General features: G+C 59.6%; 1 protein-coding gene across 4 annotated transcripts in view; it reads left to right on the top strand.

Annotated features, from left to right (window-relative positions):
* Positions 1-19,410, top strand: part of MROH1 (maestro heat like repeat family member 1) — a 57,468-nt gene that overhangs the window by 32,298 nt on the left and 5,760 nt on the right. For 3 of the 4 annotated variants that reach the window (XM_080381662.1, XM_080381664.1, XM_080381661.1), the window contains 11 exons: positions 320-415; positions 952-1,056; positions 1,220-1,382; positions 1,916-2,028; positions 3,793-3,945; positions 5,410-5,564; positions 6,390-6,555; positions 7,337-7,533; positions 14,716-14,853; positions 16,018-16,132; positions 18,169-18,315. In XM_080381662.1, the coding sequence (XP_080237788.1) occupies positions 320-415; positions 952-1,056; positions 1,220-1,382; positions 1,916-2,028; positions 3,793-3,945; positions 5,410-5,564; positions 6,390-6,555; positions 7,337-7,533; positions 14,716-14,853; positions 16,018-16,132; positions 18,169-18,315 (1,548 nt within the window). The remainder of the gene's footprint in view (positions 1-319; positions 416-951; positions 1,057-1,219; positions 1,383-1,915; positions 2,029-3,792; positions 3,946-5,409; positions 5,565-6,389; positions 6,556-7,336; positions 7,534-14,715; positions 14,854-16,017; positions 16,133-18,168; positions 18,316-19,410) is intronic. The other variant, XM_080381663.1, reaches the window with a different exon arrangement.

Below are 19,410 nucleotides of genomic sequence, written 5' to 3'. Positions count from 1 at the left end.
TGTGCTGAAGCCTGTGTGCTAGCGTGCTTGGCTCTGACTAGCTGCTGGCACCTGGTGCAGATCATGACCACCGCCGTGCTGACCCCCACCACGTACCTGGCGCTTCCAGCGGAGGTGGATTGTGCAGCTGGGGTTTTGGTCCCTGCTGTGTTTTCCTGCTAAGCTGGAGGTGGCTGCATCTTGGCACCCGACACCTGGGAGAGCGCCACAAGCTGGGAATAGGCACAGAGAGAGCACTGTCCCTCCTCGGGTGCCTGGGCTGGCTCTCCGGGACGAGGCACAGTGCTTGTGTAGCCTGCAGTCGGTCTTTCCTCCTTAGATGCTGTATGGTGACACCATCAGTGCCCTTAAAGACCTGCTGAAGAGTCTCCTGCAGAGGAACTTGACCCCCCATGGGCTGCAGGACATGTTTGCGGTAGGCGCAGGCTGGCTTTGCGGGGTTCTTTGGGGAGAAGGAGGGAGGCAGAGGTGCCTGCCTGCTGACCAGAGGTCACCAGGCAGAGACAGCTTTGGACCCAGGGCAGGAGACAGTGAGACGGGTCCTTGTTTCTCTGTGTGATGTGAGGTCCAGTGTGACCCTCGTCTCCCTCCTGCAGAGGCTGGGCACACAGCATGGCTGCTCTGGGGTGGTGCTCATGCTGCCTGGCTGAGGCAAGGTCTGGAGGGGAGGGCGCAGACAATTGCCCCTTTGGGCATTCTTGCTGTTGCCCGAGAAGGGTGGCCAGCACATGGCCCAGGAGGAGGTCTCTGGTAGTGGGGGGGCATGCATGCAGCCTCACCAGGAGGCAGGGACCTCGTGTTGTCCTGAAGATGAGCCAGGATGAGTTGTTTGCTTGGGTCGGGGCCGTATTTCCCACAGCCCATGTGTGCACCATGGGCTGAGGTCGCCTTGGCTGTGCATGGCAACGCAGCTGAGCCTCTGCTCACCTTTCTGATGCTGTTCGCCTGCAGCATTTAGGCCCCTGGATCAAGTCGAACAAGGAACATGAGCGGCAGCGAGCGGTGGAGGTCAGCGCCGCCTTGCTGGACTTCTACCTGAGCAAGCTGAACGTCAATGTAAGTAAGCCCAGTGCTCGAGCGCCTTTCTTCCCACCGCTGCCGGCCTTGCTGGGGCTCGTGCGTGCGTACGTCCTCCCCCGCGGGGGCGTGAAGGTGGGCTTCGTGGCGGTCAGGAAAAGCTGTACCCTCTAGAAGCGTCCCCCCCTGCTCTCCTCGCTAGCGTTGCCTGCATGTGTCGTCCCTGCAGACCGTTATCCCCTTCTACAACCTCAGCGTCCTGATCGCGCTCTTCTCCCCGCGCTGCTCGGACTCCTTGGCCAGCGTTCGGCAGCACGCCGTCGACTGCGTCTACAGCCTGCTCTACATCCAGCTGTGCTACGAAGGTGGGCGTGCTGGCGGCGGGGGGTTTCACCGCTCGGGCGGGCGGTCGGTGCCAGCAGCAGGAGCCCGGTTCTCCGCAGCTGGGCAGTGGGGTGCACGTCCCATCCCTTCGCGTACGCCATCCCGAAGGGGGAACCCGCCGGCGCGGTTTGCTGCGGGAGCAGGGCTGGTGGAGAGCATCCCGCGAGGGTTTGGGTTTCCCAGGCTCTCTCCGTCGCTTGAGCGTGGAGGAGCGGGGCTCTGAGCCTGGCGTTCTCCTTCTCTCCGGGAGAGGTCAGTCCTCCACTTCAGGTGGCCCGAGCATCGAGCAAAGTGAAGCCCTTGGGAGGACTTTGGGTCCCGCTCTCCAGAGCGCTGTGGCTCCTTGCAGGGCAAGCTCTCCTGGCTCTTGGCAGCAGCTTCGGTTTCTTGGCTCCCTCCTGGGAGCTGGGCCAGCTGGCGAGTAAAGCGCAGCTCTCCGCAGCAGCACGGGGAGGTCTCTTTTGGGTGTAAAATCAGAGGAATGCTGCTCACTGAATGCTCCCCCTGAATCCAGGTTTTGCCCGGGATCACAGAGATGAGATGGTGGAGGGGCTGAAAGCTCTGAAGAAAGGCCTGGAGGAGCCTGACTTCACCGTTCTCTTCCATACCTGCAACAACATCGCCATGGTAAGGTGGAGGGCACATCCAGCCTGGCCCTGGTCTTTGCAGGGTGGTGAGGCTGTGGAGTGGGAGCTGCAGAAGACTTGATGCCTCATCTGTTCTGACCAGCCACATGGTCTGGAGGCTGCTGGGGAGTCAAAAACTTACCTTGGTTTTGGTCTGCAGTCTTCTCCTCTCCTCCAGCTGGAGGGTTCCCCTGGCTTGGCCAGGGGATGCTTAGAGCATCTCACCCCCATTGGGAAGCTGCTGGGTGCCCTCTTTGGGCATGCATGCCCCAATGAGGACATCTGTGCAGATGTTCTGGGGGCACACAGGGACTCATGCCTGGCTGTGCCGTGGCTCAGTGCATCTGTTCGGGGCTCTGACAGGCAGCCTGAACCCTTCAGCCATAGATGCTCCCAGTGCTGGGGTCAAAAACTTACCTTGCTGTATAAAATGCACATGGTTTCTGTGCATGTCACCTAAAAGAGGTGGTCTAGCTCAGCCCTGTGGGACCTGTCTGGGGCCACCAGCATGCTCCGTGGTGGAGACTTTGGTACATTGTTCTCCTCTATGGAAGCTGCTGGCTGAAGGAAGCCCTGTTGCTGGCTGGGCTCTCCTGTGGAGCATGGGGTGGTTGGCTCGGGACCTGCAGCTCCTGGGCTCCTGGCTGCCTCCCAGTATGGCTGTGACACTGGTAAAGCCATTCTGGGCACATACTGGATGCCCAAAAGGGTCCGAATGTGGTGCTCAAACCACAGTGATTCAATAGTTGTGGACAGTAACTGGGGTCTGGTGGTGAGGGATGGGAGGAGGGCTGACCACTCGGCTTTTGTGGGAGCTGCATGCGTCAGCTCCTCTCTGATGGCCATTTTCTCTGCTGAGAGCTCCGCAAGCATTGCTCCGGAAGGACCTGTAGCTGTGGAGAAGCTGGTGGGATCTTTTTGTCGTGGAAAAGCTGCGATTTCCCAAGTGTTATTGCTCCAGTGGACATTCATAGAATCACAGAATGGTTTGGGCTTGAAGGGACCTTAAAGACCATCCAGTTCCAACCCCCTGCCACGGGCAGGGACACCTTTCACTAGACCAGGTTGCTCCGAGCCCCGTCCAGCCTGGCCTTGAGCTCCCAGGGATGGGGCACCCACAGCTGCTCTGGGCAGCCTGTGCCAGCACCTCACCACTCTCAGCGTAAAAAATTTCTTCCTTATATCTGACCTAAATCTCCCCTTTTTCAGCTTAAAGCCGTTCCTTCTTGTCCTATTGCTACAGGCCCTTGTACAAAGCCTCTTGCCAGCTTTCTTCAGGTACTGGGAGGTGCTCTAAGGTCTCCCTGGAGCCTTCTCTTCTCCAGGCTGAACCACCCCAACTCTCTCAGCCTGTCTTCGTTCTCCCTAATTTCTCTACTGAGCAGCTTATTCCACCCTCTGGTCTGGAGAGCATAAGACCTGGGAAAGCATCTCTCAGTGGTCACCAGAGCAGGGTTAATGGCTTGGTTGCATTGTACCAACCCATCCCAAGAGGGCCCCAGGTTATTTGGCCAGTGGCGTGGGGCAGGTGGCCTGGGGGCAGGTGGCCTGGCCCTTGCTCCTCTTCATTACCACCGATTTGGGCTCTGGGCTGACGGTCCCACAGGGCACTGAGCTGAGGAGCGGGTCATCCTGCCTGCAGCTGGGGGAGCCGTAAGCTGTGCAGGGCGCCCGTTGTCTGGGCTCTGCCAGTGTCGGCGAAGGGTCCGCTCTTGTCAGAGAGTGACAAAAACCTGTAGCTTAACTCCGCTTGCCCTCCCCTTAGGTGATCGGGAAGCGCATCCCTCCGGACCAGCTGATGAGCCTCCTGCTCGCCATGTTCGAGGGGCTGGCAGACCCTGATAAGAACTGTTCCCGAGCAGCCACCGTCATGATCAACTCCCTCCTCAAAGAGCGTGGGGGGGTCTTGCAGGAGAAGGTGAGCTGCTGCTGCTTGGCCTTGGCACGGCCTCCCTGGTCCAAACGCAGCCCTGGGGAGGCAACTCCAGCCAGGTCTTGCTGCTGCCCCTTCTTCCTGCGTACTCAGCCTGATAGCTTCCCCTTGCGGCTCCAGCAGCTGGTTTGATGGGGGGGGTGGGCTTCCCTGGTACAGGCAGAGATGCTCCAGCAAGGGGCAAGCCCTGGGCGGGAGCATGATGCCCAGCACAGGAAGGGGTCCAGCCCTGATGGAAGAAGGGAGGTGTTTAACCCCCGTCTGTATCAACTATTGCCCTTGCATCCCTGGCCGGGAGGAACGCTTGCCCCAGAGCTTTTGGGGGCTGTGGCGCCTGACCTTCTTTGTGTCCCATGGGCATGTGCGCTCATGCTCTCCTCCTCCATCCTCGTAGCTGGGGAAGGCTGCTGTGTGGTAGGAGGCGGCTGCTGGCGAGGCCAGCTCCGGTCTGGCTCTCGCTCGAGTTGAGGAGTTCAGAGAAGCTCACTTTACCAGAAGGGCTCAGGCTCCCTGTGAAACCTTTGCAAGCTCTGGGGGAGCCCAGGGTTCCTGGCTGGGAAGCCAGTCTGAGGGCTTAGAGGTGCTGGACACAGAAGGCTTTTTTTGTCTAATCCACTACCTTTTGGGCTAAGCTCCCCCTTTCTCTCGCAGTAATTGGAAACACCAGGTCTCCCGCGACTCCTCGGGCTTGCTTTTGCGCTAGAGCTTCTGCTAAAGTCCTGCTCGCTACCTATTAGCCTCTCTCCTACGCGGGATTGCTCCAGCTTACATGACTCACCTTTTGGTCAGATCCAGTCCAGCCCAGATCCTGAAATCTGAACCGATGCTAAGCCTCAGAGTCGGTGGGGCAGACCCGAGCGCAGCTGGGGACGGAGCACTCGGCTGCTCTGCGCCTAATCTCGGGAATTTGCTGCCAGGCCTGGTCTGCGCGTGAACTTCCTATTTGTCTTAACGTGCGTTTTATGGCTTGTAGCGAGTGCTGAGGTGTCTCCCTGTGTTCAGCTTGAGTTCCTCTTAGGAACTCGCTTGCCGAGCTCCTCTTGCTGCACCCGTGTCGAGGCTGGGCCTTTAGCATGAGCGCCTTGCCGGGAGGCTGTGTCTTGGGGGAGGTGGGGGTCCTTGTTGGATCCTCTTTCCCCTGGGAATACCCTGCAGCCTCCCCTGACTCCTGTGTGGCAGGGTGGGGGAGGGTCCTTGAATTCCAGAGAGGTCTGTGGTTCTGCATGTGCCCACCCGGCGAGCAGGGAGACTTCCCTCAACTGGGAGGATGAGCAGCCCTGCCTGATGGTCCACCCACCTGTCTTGTCTCCTAAAGTCCCGTTACCCGCCTGGGCTGCCGTCAAGGGAAGGGACACGGGTGTCCTGGCTGCAGGGACTCTCTGATGGTGACCCCAAGTGCTCAGTATGTCCTGGCCCTCAGCTGGATGCCGCTCTGTTTTCTTCCCACAGGTGCCTGACATCATGAGCATCATCCACAGCAAGCTGGAGGAGGTGGACGAGGAGCACATCCGCAAAGCAGCCCAGCAGACGGTGTATATCCTGGCCTCCCAGCACAAGAGCGTGGTGGTCTCCAGCCTGCTGGGCAGCTCGCTACCCTTTGACAGGTCCTGCCCCACTCTGTCGCGGTGGCCCGGTGCCCGCACGTGCTCTCACGGTGCCTGGGCTTCGGAGCAGCTTTCGCCTAAGCTGCGGATAATCTTTTGGCTGCTTATGCCAGTAATCAGACCCTGCTGGAATTTCCTTTGCACGCTCAAGGATCAGCATGGCCGCTTGCTGCTGGAGCTGCCTTTTGGGGGGCTTGATGGGCTTAGAGGCTCTGGCAGTGTGAACTAGCAAAGCTAGAGAGCCGAGCATGGCTGGGGTGCTTGGTGCTGCTTTACGGAGCCAGCCACCTGCCCCAGAGCTGCTGAGTCAGTGCCAGCCCTGGGCTGAGCCTTGGGCAGATGTTTTCCTCCTCCTCGTACTGTTCCTGCCGCGGCGGGCAGGCTTGCGAACCATACGGGGCAAGGCAGGAGCTGGTATCGGGGCAGCTGTGGGGTTTTGGGGTTGCAGGGCAGCTCTGGATCTTGTCTGAGAGCAGCTGCTGCGTGAGGATCGCCCTGCGCAGCCACTGCTGTCGGGGGAGGCTGCTGCCCAGCCTTGCACTGCACACAGCTCCCACCCAGGACAGCTGTCCGGCCGGGGCTTGCCATTGTTGTGGGCTCCCACTCTCGGTGCCGGCTTTGCCAGCAGCGAGGCAGTAGCCACTGTGGCAGTGGGGCTCCTGTCTGGTGTTGATGTGCTCCTCGCCTGCTTTTGTGTGGTGGGTGAAGTGACCCAGGTGTTCCCTGGCGCAAGGAGAGGGTCGATGCTCACTGCCCCTCAAAAAAGGGAGTTAATGAGATGGCAGCCGGTGCCAACGCAGCGCTCCCCTCCCTCTTCTCCTCTAGCCACACGTGCACCATGTGGAGGTCACTGGCCACCGAGCCCACCCTTACCTCGCAGATCCTGGAGCAGCTCTTGGAGAAGGTGAACAGGGATGTCCCGTACAAGGAGAGCAAGTGCTTCCTGCTGGGGAGTGGATCCGAGCGCATCGCTACACCCCTGCCCTTGGCTGTAAGTGTCCTGCCACTGGCCCTGCCCTGCTCCCAGCCCCGCAGGAGATGCCCTTCCCCACACGGACACCTGGAATGCTTTTTTCATTTCCTTGGCTCGGGGGTTTGTGCCAGGCGTGGACTCTGGAAATAACGCATCGCTGTGTAATGCCTATTAGAGCTAATCCACCGGCTCGTAAAAAGCCTCTCAGGTGTCCATCCTCAAGGGAGACCACTTTGCATTTTATCCCTTCAGAAAAAATAAACCCAGCTTGGCAGCTTTCTAAGCAGTAAAGCAGCTGTGAAAATTTCCTCCTTCTCTGAAGGACCAAATGCAGATGGTACACAATCAGCCACACGGAAAGCAACTCCCCCTCCCCTCCCCACTCTGGTTTTAACACCCCTCTATATTGTGCCGTGTAATTACGGCTTTTTAACTTGGCCGGAATAGGGCTCTGCGAAGGGCTCTGTGTGTGCCTTGTCTTCCTGCCCATAAAACCTGAGCTCTTGGATCTGCTCTCCTTCCCCAGGTACAGACTTCAAACCTCTCCCAGCTGGAAACACCCAGCTTTCCCCAGGAGCAGGGCTTTTAACAGCAGCTCTAGCTCCATCAGAGCCGCATGTGGGATGCAGAGAGGTTACGCTGCGGGTAGATGCCGATGCATTGTTAGACTTGGCGTTGCAGGAAGGAGGGAAAAAAGCCCCCCCGTGCTCTCGCTGGGTTATTTACTAACAGATAGCAGCATGGTGTGGGAGATCCCCTCCTAATCCTGTTCTCCTGCGTGTTCCCCCTCTCTCTCCAGGCCACATGTGCTTTGTATGAGATCATGTCTGCTCCGGAGTCTGGGGCAGCAGTGCTGGGACTCTACCCGCCGCTGTTTGTGACTCTCCTGCTGCGCGTCAGCTGCACCGTGGGTGTTCAGCTACCGAAGAACCTGCAGAGCAGGGAAAGGAGGAGCAGCAGCCACGGCCCGGCCCCTCGGAGCCTCCATCCCTGCAGGTACGGCCAAGCCAGGGCGCTGGGCGGCCGGCGCGGAGGGAACGCGCCGACCCGCCATGTGGAACTCATTTTTGTTTGTACAAACACAATAGCGTGTGCTGTGGCTGTAATCGTCGGGCTGGGTAATAACACCCGGGACATAACGCCTTAGGTATGACGGCCTGACCTCTGGTGCGGTTTGGGCTTGGGGGGGGGGGGGTTGTTTTGGGGGGTTTGGGTTTTTTCGTGTGTGTGTTTTCTTCTTCAGAACACAAACTCTAAATTAGGAAGCATTAAATCAGCCGCCCCTGCAGCCGCAGGGAAAGATGTGCTTTGCAGAGCCGGGGCAGCCACGGTGCCAGAGCTCTGCCAGATTGCGTTCCTGCCGCAGCCTCCCGAAAAACCCTCGCTGGCTTTCAGGAGCGGGTCTTGGCAGGGCCCCCCCAGGGCTGGCTGGGCACGTTGGAGGCAGATGACCATTTCTTGGGGGGGGGAGGATGGCTCCGCTTCCCTGAAGGATGAGGAGGGGAAGCTGGAAAGAGCAAACTTTTTGGCTTCGTTGTGTCAATGGCTGCCGCATGTCTCTGTCACAACAAGTTGCTGCCCCTTGAGCGAGCAGCACTGGGCCACGCTGCTGTCTTCTCCCACATACAGGTGGCAGTGCCAAGCCACTGCATCTGCCTTGTCCTCCTGCGGTGCTTTCTGCCTGCTGAGGGATGGGGTCCCAAACAGCCACCACTCGGCTGCTGTGCCCCCCAGCCTGCTTGCAGCAAATGCCTTTGGGTGCGATGCTGGGCGGGCAGCGGGGTGAGCAGCACCACTTTTAAAATGTGGGTTCAGGTCCTGGCCTCTCTCTGGGGCTGGCTCATCTAGATTTGAAGAGTGTTGTAAAAATGATTTCTCTTTCCTGAGAGGCCGAGCAGCCTCAAAGGGCCGGTTGCTGAACCCAGGAAAGAGTCACCACAGCTGCTAAAAAATAATCCTCTGCTGAGCCAGGCAGCCCCGTTCAAGCACCGAAGGGTGTCTGCTGGTGCAGGGCGGTGCCCGTGTCAGTCCTGTGCATCTGCCCTCCTTAGAGAGCGAGGATGCTGAAAGGGCCCCTGCATGTGAGGCTTTCCTGGGGCTGCAGCGGAGGTGGTGGCTGCAGCCCTCTGCCAGGTCCAGGTGCGCAGGGTCCATGTCCCCTGTGGGCTCTGCATCCAGTGCAGGCTCCTGTTCCACACCACTCCTGAGCCTTGCTCAGACGTGCTGAGCGCCATCAGCTCCCGGAGGTTTCCAGCAGAGCCTTTGCCCTGGGAGAGCTGGGATACCGTGAAGACAGAGCCCGTCTTTGGCAAGCTGCAGGGCTCCCCCCTGGGAGCGAGTGGCTGTAGCCCCTGGTGCAGGGGGGGCTGCTGGGCCACTGGATGTGTCCCGTCGATCTGTGCAGGTCCTCAGCTTCTTGTGGGCGTTGGGCTGGATTGGTGCGCAGCGCTGGCTCTCCAGCTGTTGTCTGTGCCCTGTGTGGCTCCGGCTGGGGCTCCTGCGGGGCCTGCCTGTGCCCAGCAGCTCGAAGGGGGTTGTTCTTCTCTCCTGCACCTCTGAGCTACCCTGGGGATGCCTTGGTCTGTAGGAGAAAGGATCAGGGCTTCTCTCTTCAGCCTCTGTAGGTGATGTGGATATGAATGAGATACAAACAGTCCTGCTCCTGCACGCGGTGGCTCTGCTTGCCTGGCGACCCTTGTGGAGCTGCTCCAGGGCTGGGCTGGGTGCTGACATGCATCGGTCATCCCAACCGGCCACGCTGCCTACTCTGGATGCAGTGTCTGAAGCGGCACGGGTGCCCCTCAGCCTTCAGCCCAACTCCTGGTGGCTCGTCTGCCGCCGCGCAGCCCTGCTGTTGCGACCGGGGGTGCCCTCGTCCTGCAGCCAGCGGTCTGGCTGACCAGCGGGACCATTAAATCTATGGGGATGTCGGGGTTAAGCCCAGACCTGAGGCAGCGGTGGCAGGAGGTACCACGGGCTTAGTGGGGCTGGAAGGGCAGGGAGCCCTTCTCTGGAGCTGCTTCTCCAGCTACCTGCTTGCTCCCTCCACTAGCAAAATGTTTACAGGTTCCCCTGGAGCGTGGGTCAGAGCAGTGCAGAGTGCGGGGAGGGAGCTCAGCCCTCATTTTCAGTTTTATCCTCTTGTGGGTTTCCAGACTTGGGTTTTTGACAGGATATTATTAGTCTTGGGGGGGGGGGGGGGGGGAAGACTGGAGGAGCCCAAAAAGACACCAGACAAAGCAGCTGCGAGCTGAAAGAGCTCTAGCATCGCTTGACGGTTCATTTGTTAAATCCCAGAGGATTGTTTCCTCCCCTGGAAAGGCTGTTTTCTCTCCCCTGAGCGGAGCGAGTGGCGCGGTGGCGCTGGGCACGCTGAGCAGCACCCCGCCGTGCCGCTGTGCGCTCCCTCTTCACCTCGGGGAGCTGCCGCTGGCGTGGAGGTGACCTCTCCAGCAGGGAGATGTAATGAGTGGAAGCAGGTTGTTGTGCGGGATGGCAGGGCTGCTATCTGATTAGTGTTTTATTTAGACCACATGTTAGAATAAAATTAAACGAGCCAAATGCATTGGAGGAGCCGGCTGGTTAAGGCCGATCGTGGGTCGCCCTGTGGCGGCATCGCTTCCCGAGCTTGCAGCGCTCGCCCCGTCCCCTTGGGTGTTTTGCGTGGCCGCAGACTGTGGTGGCTTCGTGCAGGTCCCTGCAGCGGGAGCGGACACTTGCACTGCCTTTGTGGCTTTGGGCTCGTGCAGCCAGAACTGTCTGTTCTCGTCATGCTCTTCCCCCTTAACAGCTCCTGGAAGGGAGGCGTGGGCAGGTCCCAGCCAGACCCCGTGCCATAACGTGGGGAGCACTGAAGGGAACTCGAAGCAACTGGTTGCCTCCCAGGGAAGGAGATGTCGGAGCCAGGAATGAGTGCTGTTCCTCCAAAAGCGTCTGGACTCCAAACAGCAGAGGGGATACAAAGCAGAGCGTGCTGAACTATTGCCGGGCCCACTGCTCCATCCGTGGAGGGGGGCTGGGGCTGGTCAAGCCCGTGGCCCTCCCCACTGCTGGCCTAGGCTTCTGTCTGGCTGTCTATCCCCAGAGCGAACCATCGGGGTACAAGAGCCCCCCAGGGTCCTTGTTGGGAGAAAAGGCGATGTGCTGGCCAGAAAATCAGTAGGAACCAGCAGCTCTTCAAGGCGGACACCCTAGATGTGGGATGGGGGAGCCCCCAGCCCCTCTCCTGCAGCCCCCAGGGAGCAGCTCTGCCAGAGGCTGGTTCTCTCCTGCCGGCGCCAATAGAGGCAGCCAACTTGGTCCCAGGCTTTGCGGGGTGAAGCTGGGCAGGATTGGTCCAGAGAGGTTTCTCACTGGTCTGAGCCCACGGCTTGCATCGCTAGGGCTGGCCCAACGGTGGGTGTGCTGGCGACGCTCCGCCTCGCTCCACTGGGACCGCAGTCGGTGGGTCACATGCAGCGTGTGTGCCCTCAAGAAGGGAAGAAGCTTCCTTTGTCGCCGCTCCCCAGACATGGCCGGCGGGCAGGCGCTCTGCTGGCTTTCTCAGTGCCGCTTCTCATCTCTCCGCCTGATCTTGCAGGTGTTGGTACGGAGCCCCCGTGGCCGGGCTGTGTGTTGGTGACGCTGCCGGCTTTCGGGGAGCCCGAAGAGGTGCTGCATCGCGCTGGCTCCTGCCAGAAATCTTCTGGAGGGGCAGGGGATAGCACGTGGCTCTGCTCAGAGCCCTGTTTTCGCTGCTGCCACGTGGGTGCAGGCGGGCGGCTGCGTGCCCGTGAAGCCAGCGCTGACGGATGGAGGGGGAGCAGCCTTTGTCCAACGCGCAGAAAAACCGCGGGGATGTGAAATTCCAGCCTTGTCCCAGGAGCTGGTTACAATATCAAAGTAATTTCCTGTACGCGTTTTGAATTCTAAGTCTTCATGATATTTAAATGCCAAAGAGAGATGGTAAAGGTGAATATGATAGCTTGGCAGGAAAGGGAGGCTGGAAGACATGGGCTTTTGTTGGAAAGGAAGGAAGTGTCTATAGGACACTGTGGAAAAAGCAAACCTTGTGAATGAGCGGCTTTCGCCATCTGTCATGCAGGAGCAGCCTCTGGTTGTGTGGGGGCTTAACCTGCTGCGCTCACCTTGGGCTTTTTAGCTCTTGTTAAGGAGCAGGAGAGTCTGGAGCAGCAGGCTGGGAGCCGAAACATCAGGGAGCTTCGAGCAGAGTGGGAATCCTGCAGTGGCGTGCAGGGGCTTTGCCAGGAACAATCCCGCCTGAGGAGCCACCCAGAGCACTGGGCTGGTGCTGGGACGTCGCCTGTCAGAGCCTGTCCACAGGCAAGGAGCTGGTGGGCATCTGCTGTCTGTGAGCATCTGCCGGGAGGCTTTCTGTTGCTGTTCTCCTACATTGCAAGAAAATAAATGCCACTGCAGCTTTCTTGGACTACGTGACAGGTTCACCTGTGTGCAAGCATTGAGTTTTGAGGCTTATGGAGTTTTCTTACTCTTCAAAAATGTCAGTGGTCCTCATGCTGCTGCAGGAGGGGAGGTCTCCGAAGCTGGAGTGCAATTCAGGTTGGGCTTTGGGGGTGGTGGGCTCCCTGCCAGCAAGGGCGAAAACCCCAGGAACGGGCTGAAAGGACTGGAGATGTAGCGAATAATCAAACCAGAATTAGGTGGACCTCGTCTTGGGGCAGGGAGACTGGCTTGGTGTTCTTACCTGCAGCGCTGCATCCAGCTCTGGGGCCCCCAGCACAAAAAGGACACGGACCTGTGGGAGCAGGGCCAGAGGAGGACACGGAGATGCTCGGGGGGCTGGAGCACCTCTCCTGCGGGGACAGGCTGAGAGAGTTGGGGTTGTTCAGCCTGGAGCAGAGAAGGCTCCGAGGAGACCTTAGAGCACCTCCCAGCACCTGAAGGGACCCACAAGAAAGCTGGGGAGGGGCTTTGTACAAGGGCCTGTAGCAATGGGACAGGGGGGGATGGCTTTAAGCTGGAAGAGGGGAGATTTAGGTCAGATATCAGGAAGAAATTTGTTACTGTGAGGGCAGCGAGGTGCTGGCACAGGCTGCCCAGAGCAGCTGTGGGTGCCCCATCCCTGGGAGCTCAAGGCCAGGCTGGACGGGGCTGGGAGCAACCTGGTCTGGTGGGAGGTGTCGCCCGTAGCCATGGGTGGGACTGGGGGGTCTCTAAGGTCCTTTCCAACCCAAAGTGTTCTGTGGTTCTGGGGCTGGGTGGCCCCAGTGCAGTGATGATTTCTGCCCTAGGGAGAGCGTGCCCCAGGGACATGCTGCGGGCAGACGTACAGCCACGTATCTGCTGAGCAGCAGCACTGGCGGAGCTCTGCTGTGTGGGACCCACTCTGCAGGACCATATGGCTCCTGGGGAGCGGAGCTGCCGGGCTGGCAGAGCTGGCATGTGTCTGGCTCTCCTGCTCCAAACAGGCAGTAGTAGGTGAAGTACGCACCACACCTCCCCACCAAATGAACTGCTGCGATGAAAAAAAAGAGCCTGGTTTTTATTCCAGACTGCTGGAAGGGATTTTTGAGGTCAGAGACTTGCACTGTTGGAAGGACCTCTCTAAATGGAGCTGCTGCACGTCACTTGGCCCTTTCAGCCATGGCTGACGGGAAGGAAGGGCTCAGCCAGCGCGGGAGCTGCGTGCCCTGCAGCAGCTCGGGCTGCCTCTGGCTGGGCGAGAAAACTCCGAAGGCCTGGGCAGCCAGACTCCGGAACAGTGAAACCAGGACTGTTACGTAGACTGGCAGATTGGCACGGACAGATGGTGGAAGAATGCTTCCACCTAAGGTTTTCTTTAATTAGTAATTAATTCCTTGTTGTCCTGTAGTCTTCGTGATGCAGGGATGCTTAAAGGATGCTGGAAGACTCTCTGCCAGCCTGGGCTCTTCCCAAGAGCGGAGCAAGCTGGCGCAGCAAGAATTTGTGCTTCCGCTTTTCCGTTTGCCGTGGCTAGTGGAGCCCAGTGGCTGCTCTGTGGGCTCACCCGGATCGGTTTTGCAGGGCAGACCTGAGGGTCCTGCACTATCCACCCCAGGGGTCCATACCCTGCTGCCTGACTGGCTACCATGTGCCCCCTGCACCAGAGCGGTGCAGGACCAGCCAGCTCCTGCTCTGGCTCACAGGGGATGCAGCGCAGGTCTCTTGCTTTGCGCACTAGACGTGGCTGTGCCAAGCAGAAAAGCAAACCTGCGTTCTTCTACTTGTTTCCTTTCCTGCTCCTCATGATTTTGTCGTGGGCAGGTGCTCAGCTTTGGCCCTTAAGGATGCTCTGCTTAGGGGAGCAGGTCCTCTGGGTGCTTTTGCTGGAGAACCCCAGCCCCAGCTCCTGATAAAACAGATGAGCGTGGTACAAAACTGCCCAAAGCCTCAGGTCTGGTGTGGCGAGGTGCATTGTCTGTGTGTACGGTGGTCAGGGCTCATTTTCTGTTGTTAGTCTCAACTTGGGCTGTGCCAGACGTGTGACTGGGTGTCCTTCATTAAGGCAAGCTGGGCTCTGTGGGGCTCCTGCAGCTGCTGGAGGACGTGGCTGCAGTGGAGCCCTGTGGTTGCTTTCACCCTCCAGCCTCCTGGGGCTTGGCGGGGGTGGTGGTCCCTCCAAGCACTGGTCCCTTGTCACGGCAGCTTGGCCTGTCCCTACAGGAAGCCAAAATAGCAGGAATACAGCTCATAAGCTGCAAGACCTTCGTGTGGAGACACTCCTACTAAATGATGTTTTCTTTGTGTGTGTGGTAACTACATTCCTCTTGCTTGTATTGAAGGCTAAGATTTATCCATTGCTAATATTTGTTTTGTTTTGACAGGATAATGTATGTTTCCCATATGCTGCTCTGTGCTCACAGCAAAATAATCCCTACCTATAAAATATTAATGCAAAAAACCCCTCCTTAAAGTAGTTCTGGACTTCTTTACTTTTCAGTCTATTGTCTTGGATCACTTTAACGGGAAACGTCACAGCATAAATGGAAGTAGCAGTGAGTTATGGGCTCGCTCCCTCCAGCTAAAGCCCTCGCATAACTCATCCCGTCCTCAAGCACCTGAACGCCTCCCGCGTGTCCCCGCACTCCCCGGGCAAGAGGTTCCCTTGCCCGCCACCCCATGACCTGCCGCCACGGGCAGGGCTGCAGGCAGGGCAGGCAGCCCACCCGGACCTGACCGCCGTGCTTCTCTCCCCAGCTGCGCCGTGGAAACGCTGAAGGTCATGCTGGCCCGGGGGGGCAGCGAGGAGGTGGCCAGGGCCGTGGGCAATGCCAGCGGCTGGGAGCTGATGGCAAGTCCGGAGAGGCACCACGACGGGATCGCCGTGCTCGCCCGGTAAGGTGGTGGTGCCACACGCTGGTTCGCCGCTATTCCCTTTAGTTTTGGTGCAAGAGCTGCACCGTGGCTGTTGGGAGTGGGACAGCAAGCGGGGAGGGGGAGCTGCCGTGCCCGCCGGCTGGTGGTGCTGCCATGCCTGCTGCCCCTGCGTCCCCAGCACGTCCCTTGCTCGGGCTGGGTGGCAGCTCTCCAGCCACGTCACCCAAACCTTCACTGCCCTCAGCTGCTCTGCTGTGCTCTTGCCACAGCTCAGGCTCCCTGTTCCCTCCTAACCAAGGTGTGACGGACACGAAAAGGTTTCGGATAGAAACTTCTCACACACACACACCCTTTTGCTGCTCCTAAAATGTCCTTGTGGTTCATTGAGTATAGCAGCAGCATTTGATCCCTGCAGGCGGCCGGCTGGGCTGCCTGTCCTTCCCACGGCGGCTGCGCAGCCTGGTGCCAGCGGCAGTGAGCTTGGCGCGAGTCGGCGAGGCCGAGGGACAGCCACAGACCATAGTTCGGTTCGGCAGAGCCTGGTTCAGCCGGGGACTTCACTGTCCCTCCACCCAAGGCTGTTAATAGCTCTTGGATGGCCACGGAGGAGATGAGCGGTTTGGGATTTTCCAGTATTTGCAGAAGTGCTTTATTGAGCCTCCCAAACACTTGAGAGCGCCTCATCCAAAACAAAACCCGTCCCTCCTGGCCAGGGTCTGCCAGAACAGGCTCCTGCCAGGGTGCCCAGCACACATCAGGCATGGGCTGAGGTCCTGCCCTGCATTTCCGAGCGAGTGGGTGGTAGGAGGGGACAATGCCAGGCCAGGGCCACCGGCTTTTCTGTCCTGGATGTCAACATGTGTTTCTGCACAGCAGCAGGATGCAGAGGCGCGAAAGGCGGGACTGCCTGAGGCTCCGCTGCTGCTCAAAGTGCCCCAGGCTGCAGCTGCCCACCCTGTGCATGGGAAGCGGCGGTGCCCAGCAGAGGCACGTTGCGGCAGCCCACTGGTGCCCCACGGCATGGGGCTCGGTGCCAGTACCTCGCTGTGCTTGGCAGTTTTCAGACCTCTGGGCAGGGGGGTCTCACCAACTACTTTGAAGCCCCCCCCGGGGTCCGGAAGCCACCTGTAGCCCCCAGTGCAGGCAGGCGGTGTGGGTGACACATGCCACTTCTCTTGGTAGTGCGATGGCACGACACGCCGGCCCCCGGCTCCCCTTGATCGTGAAGAACCTTATCCCGACACTGAGCAGCGTCTTTGACAGCCAGAGAATCACCACCACCGCCTTCTTCGCCGAGGTGAGCAGGGGGCGTCGCGGGGAGGTGCAGCGTGGCCGAGCCACCGCTGCGGGGTGGCCCTTGGCCATCCACCCAACTCTCCCTGCCTGGCTGGAGAGCAGCTGGGACGAGGGTTACGCGGCAGCAGGGCTCTGCCTGTCCTCCTCGGCTTCCCGACCCTCTGGTAGAGGGGATGGCAGAGAAGCGCTCGCAGGAGTCCAACTCTGAACACATCACCGCCATGAGCCAGCAAACCGTAACTCCGTCCTTACGTACCACCCTGAGGAATGAAGTGACTCAAGTCCTTTCCCCTCGCCGGCAGCGCAGCCAGCAGACTGTAACACTATCTCTCCGTACATACCACCTTAAAGCCCTGGGCCACTCGAGGAGTTTTTGTTACATAAAGGAGCACCTTATGCCAACAATGCAGAACTATATCCCCCCTTATAAACCACCTTTTAAATTCTCAGCTGCTTAAGCAGCCTGGGATTAAGGCACTGTTTTTATTTTCTGTTTGGCTGGGGGAGCTGCTGGCCCGGCTCCTGGAGCCTGTCCCAGAATCTGCTTTAGTTTTGGAGTGTGGTTGGCTCTCTGCATCCTTAAAGGGTTTAAAATAGCAGCTTTGCCTCACCGTGGAGCTGGAGGGGAAGGAAGCAAATGCCTGTGTCTCCCTCTCTCTCAAAACTGATGAGGTGAGAGCGCAGTCCCTTTTCTCCCGGCCGTGCCAGTGACGGAGATGACAGAGGGGAAGCAAGGAGGGGAACGGCCACAGGGCCGGCGCAGCGGGAAGACGGGCAGCACGGGGCCGGTGTTCGGCAGCCTCTGCTCCCCCAGCCTCCGGGGTCCCCTGCACGGTGGCAGAGGTGCAGCTGCCCCCCCAGGATAGCTGTCGCTGCCTCATCCCAGCAAGATGGGGGGCTCCGTGCCAGCCCATGGGACCCAGGAGAATGCCACTGGTGGGTGCCCGCAGCCCTGGCTGCCCACAGCCATCCAGCCCCAGCTCTGTGCTCGCACAGTGGTGCCTGCCTGTGGGTCAGGCTCTGGGGTTCTGGGTCTCGTGTCATGGGTCCCTCTGGGCTCCTAGCCTCCCAGTGGTGCCAGCAGGTGACTGGGCACACATGGGGAGTCCCCTGCCGCAGCTGGAGGCCAGAGGGGAGCTCTGGGGAGAGGGAGTGACCACACCAGGGCAGCCACGCTGGCACCCACGAACCCAGAAGTGCCCCTTCAGCACTGGGCTCCTGCTGGACCCCACCACTGCTGGTGGCTAAGCCTCTGCTCAGTAAAGCACAGCCTGATCCATCTGGGAGGAGCTGAGCCCCACCGGTGAGGGCCAGCGATGCTCCTTGGAGCACATCCCGCTCCCGTATGTGGCTCTCCCCACCACCCAGGGGCTTGGCTGGAGGGTCGGCAGGAGAGCAGCCCTGCCATCTCCAGCCAGGTGTCCTGCATGTGTCTCCTTGAGCTCCTGCCTGGCCAGCTCCTCCCAGAGCGCTCCGGGAACCGGGAGCTGCTCGCCAAAATCCCTGTTTCTGCTGCTCAGTGCTGGGGATGCTGCCGGGGGCTGTGGGGGCTGCGGCTGCCCCTGCACCGCTCAGGAAGGGCAGCTGGCTGTGCTGCTGGCCACCCCGCAGCCCAGGGGATGCGCTTTGGTCCTCTGGCCCGGTCAACACCCCAACTTCTTCATAGCCCACCCCATCGCAGCTGGCAGGCGATCGATCTCAGGGCAAGGATTCAGCTTTCATGTAGGTTCTGTGGGTTTCTCCCAGCTGTTGGTGCTCACCCGGGCTTCCCCCTTTTTCCCAACTTGGGGTCCTCAGTTTTCTCAATTTACATGTTACAAATTGTTACAAATTCCCTAAATCTGAGTGGCGCAGGGGCTGTGGGTTCCCCTAGCATGCAAATATGGAGTGAGGGCCTGAGGGGAACCAGGGGGCAAAGCAACTCTGCTGGAGGTCTTCCCCAGGGTAAAGGAATAAGAGTGTCTGAAGCCTGGCCATCATCTCCCTTGTGGTTTGTGTGGCGCCTGTCCTGTTGATGCTGAGACTCTTCTGCTTTAGCTCCTCAATAGTAATGTGGTGAATGACCTGATCCTGCTGGAGACCATGATGGATAACATGACGGGGAGGCAGAAGGACAGCTGCATGTTGGTGCGGATGCTAGCGCTCCGGGGGCTCGGCAACATCGCCTCTGGCTCGCCAGATAAGGTGAGAGCGAGCGTGGTGCTGCTCAGCCGGGGAGTCCTGGCCGAGGCTTGGTGGGAATAGGAGGCAGGAGATGCTACCATCTACCAGGAGATGCTGCTCATCAAAGACAGGGTGGGTGCTGGGGTGGCTGGTGGCCCTGCCTACTTGCCCTTTGGCTACTGCATCTGCCTACTCCAGAACCGTGGTGACAGTGGTCCTGTGCATCACTACCTCTGCAGGCAGGCGCTGCTCTGGTTCAGACTTCTGAGTGCTTTAGGAGACACCTTTATAAAAGCCTGGCTTGGGAGGAAAGCCTGGTCTCCTCGGGGGAGGCTGGCTGGCCTGAACAAGCCAGCTCACCCGTGGGGCTGCCCACGCAGGCAGCAGCATCGTGCCTGTGCAAGACCTGCGAGCCCATCACTCTTCCCTGCTGCTGCGGTGCTTTTGCTGGCAAAGAAATGGATCCTTAAAAGCAAAGCGGTCCCCTGTCCCAGCAACAGGGTTTAGGCAGGCAGGAGTCGGTATCCCCACTCTCCGAAGTGCTTGCTCTGCGGAGCACCCTGTGGGGAGGGCAGGCACAGGGTGCTCTGTGCTCGCAGCTCTTCACCTTGAGGATGCGTGGTGGTCCAGGTGCACCTCGCAGCCAGGACGCAGTGGCTGGCCCCCCCTTTCCTGCCCAGGAGAGGAGCTGATGCCACAAACCCTGCAGATGTGGGAGCATTGGGCTGCCTGGAGCTGCCGGCCCAGCCCCGCAGCTCTCCGTACCCGACAGCTGATTGGCGGCAGTGGGGGGCTTGGCAGGCACCCCGCTCCTGTCCTTGACTGTGCCAAAGCCCAGGAAGAGGTCACGGTGGGCCAGCCCAAGGCAGGCGGTACACTACCATGATCTGCTGCTAAAATATACATAGCTACTAAAAATACCATTCTGTTGGCATATCCCAGTCGGAGCCGCTGCTCTACCAGCATCTGGCACTCTGAGCTGCGAGCGCTGCCTCGGGGAAGCGAGAAACCGGGAGTGCTCAGTGCAGCCCGGCGAGGATGAGGAGGGCAGCGCTGAGCCCGTGCAGTTGGGGTGCTGGCAGAGACGAGCTGTCGCCGGCTCCACCGCTCACCCCA

The sequence above is a fragment of the Falco punctatus genome, assembly GCF_963210335.1.
Source record: "Falco punctatus genome assembly, chromosome: 3".
In the NCBI taxonomy this organism is placed as follows: Eukaryota; Metazoa; Chordata; class Aves; order Falconiformes; family Falconidae; genus Falco; species Falco punctatus.
The sequence above is the reverse complement of the archived record's forward strand: the minus strand, read 5'-3'. Positions and strand labels throughout refer to the sequence as shown.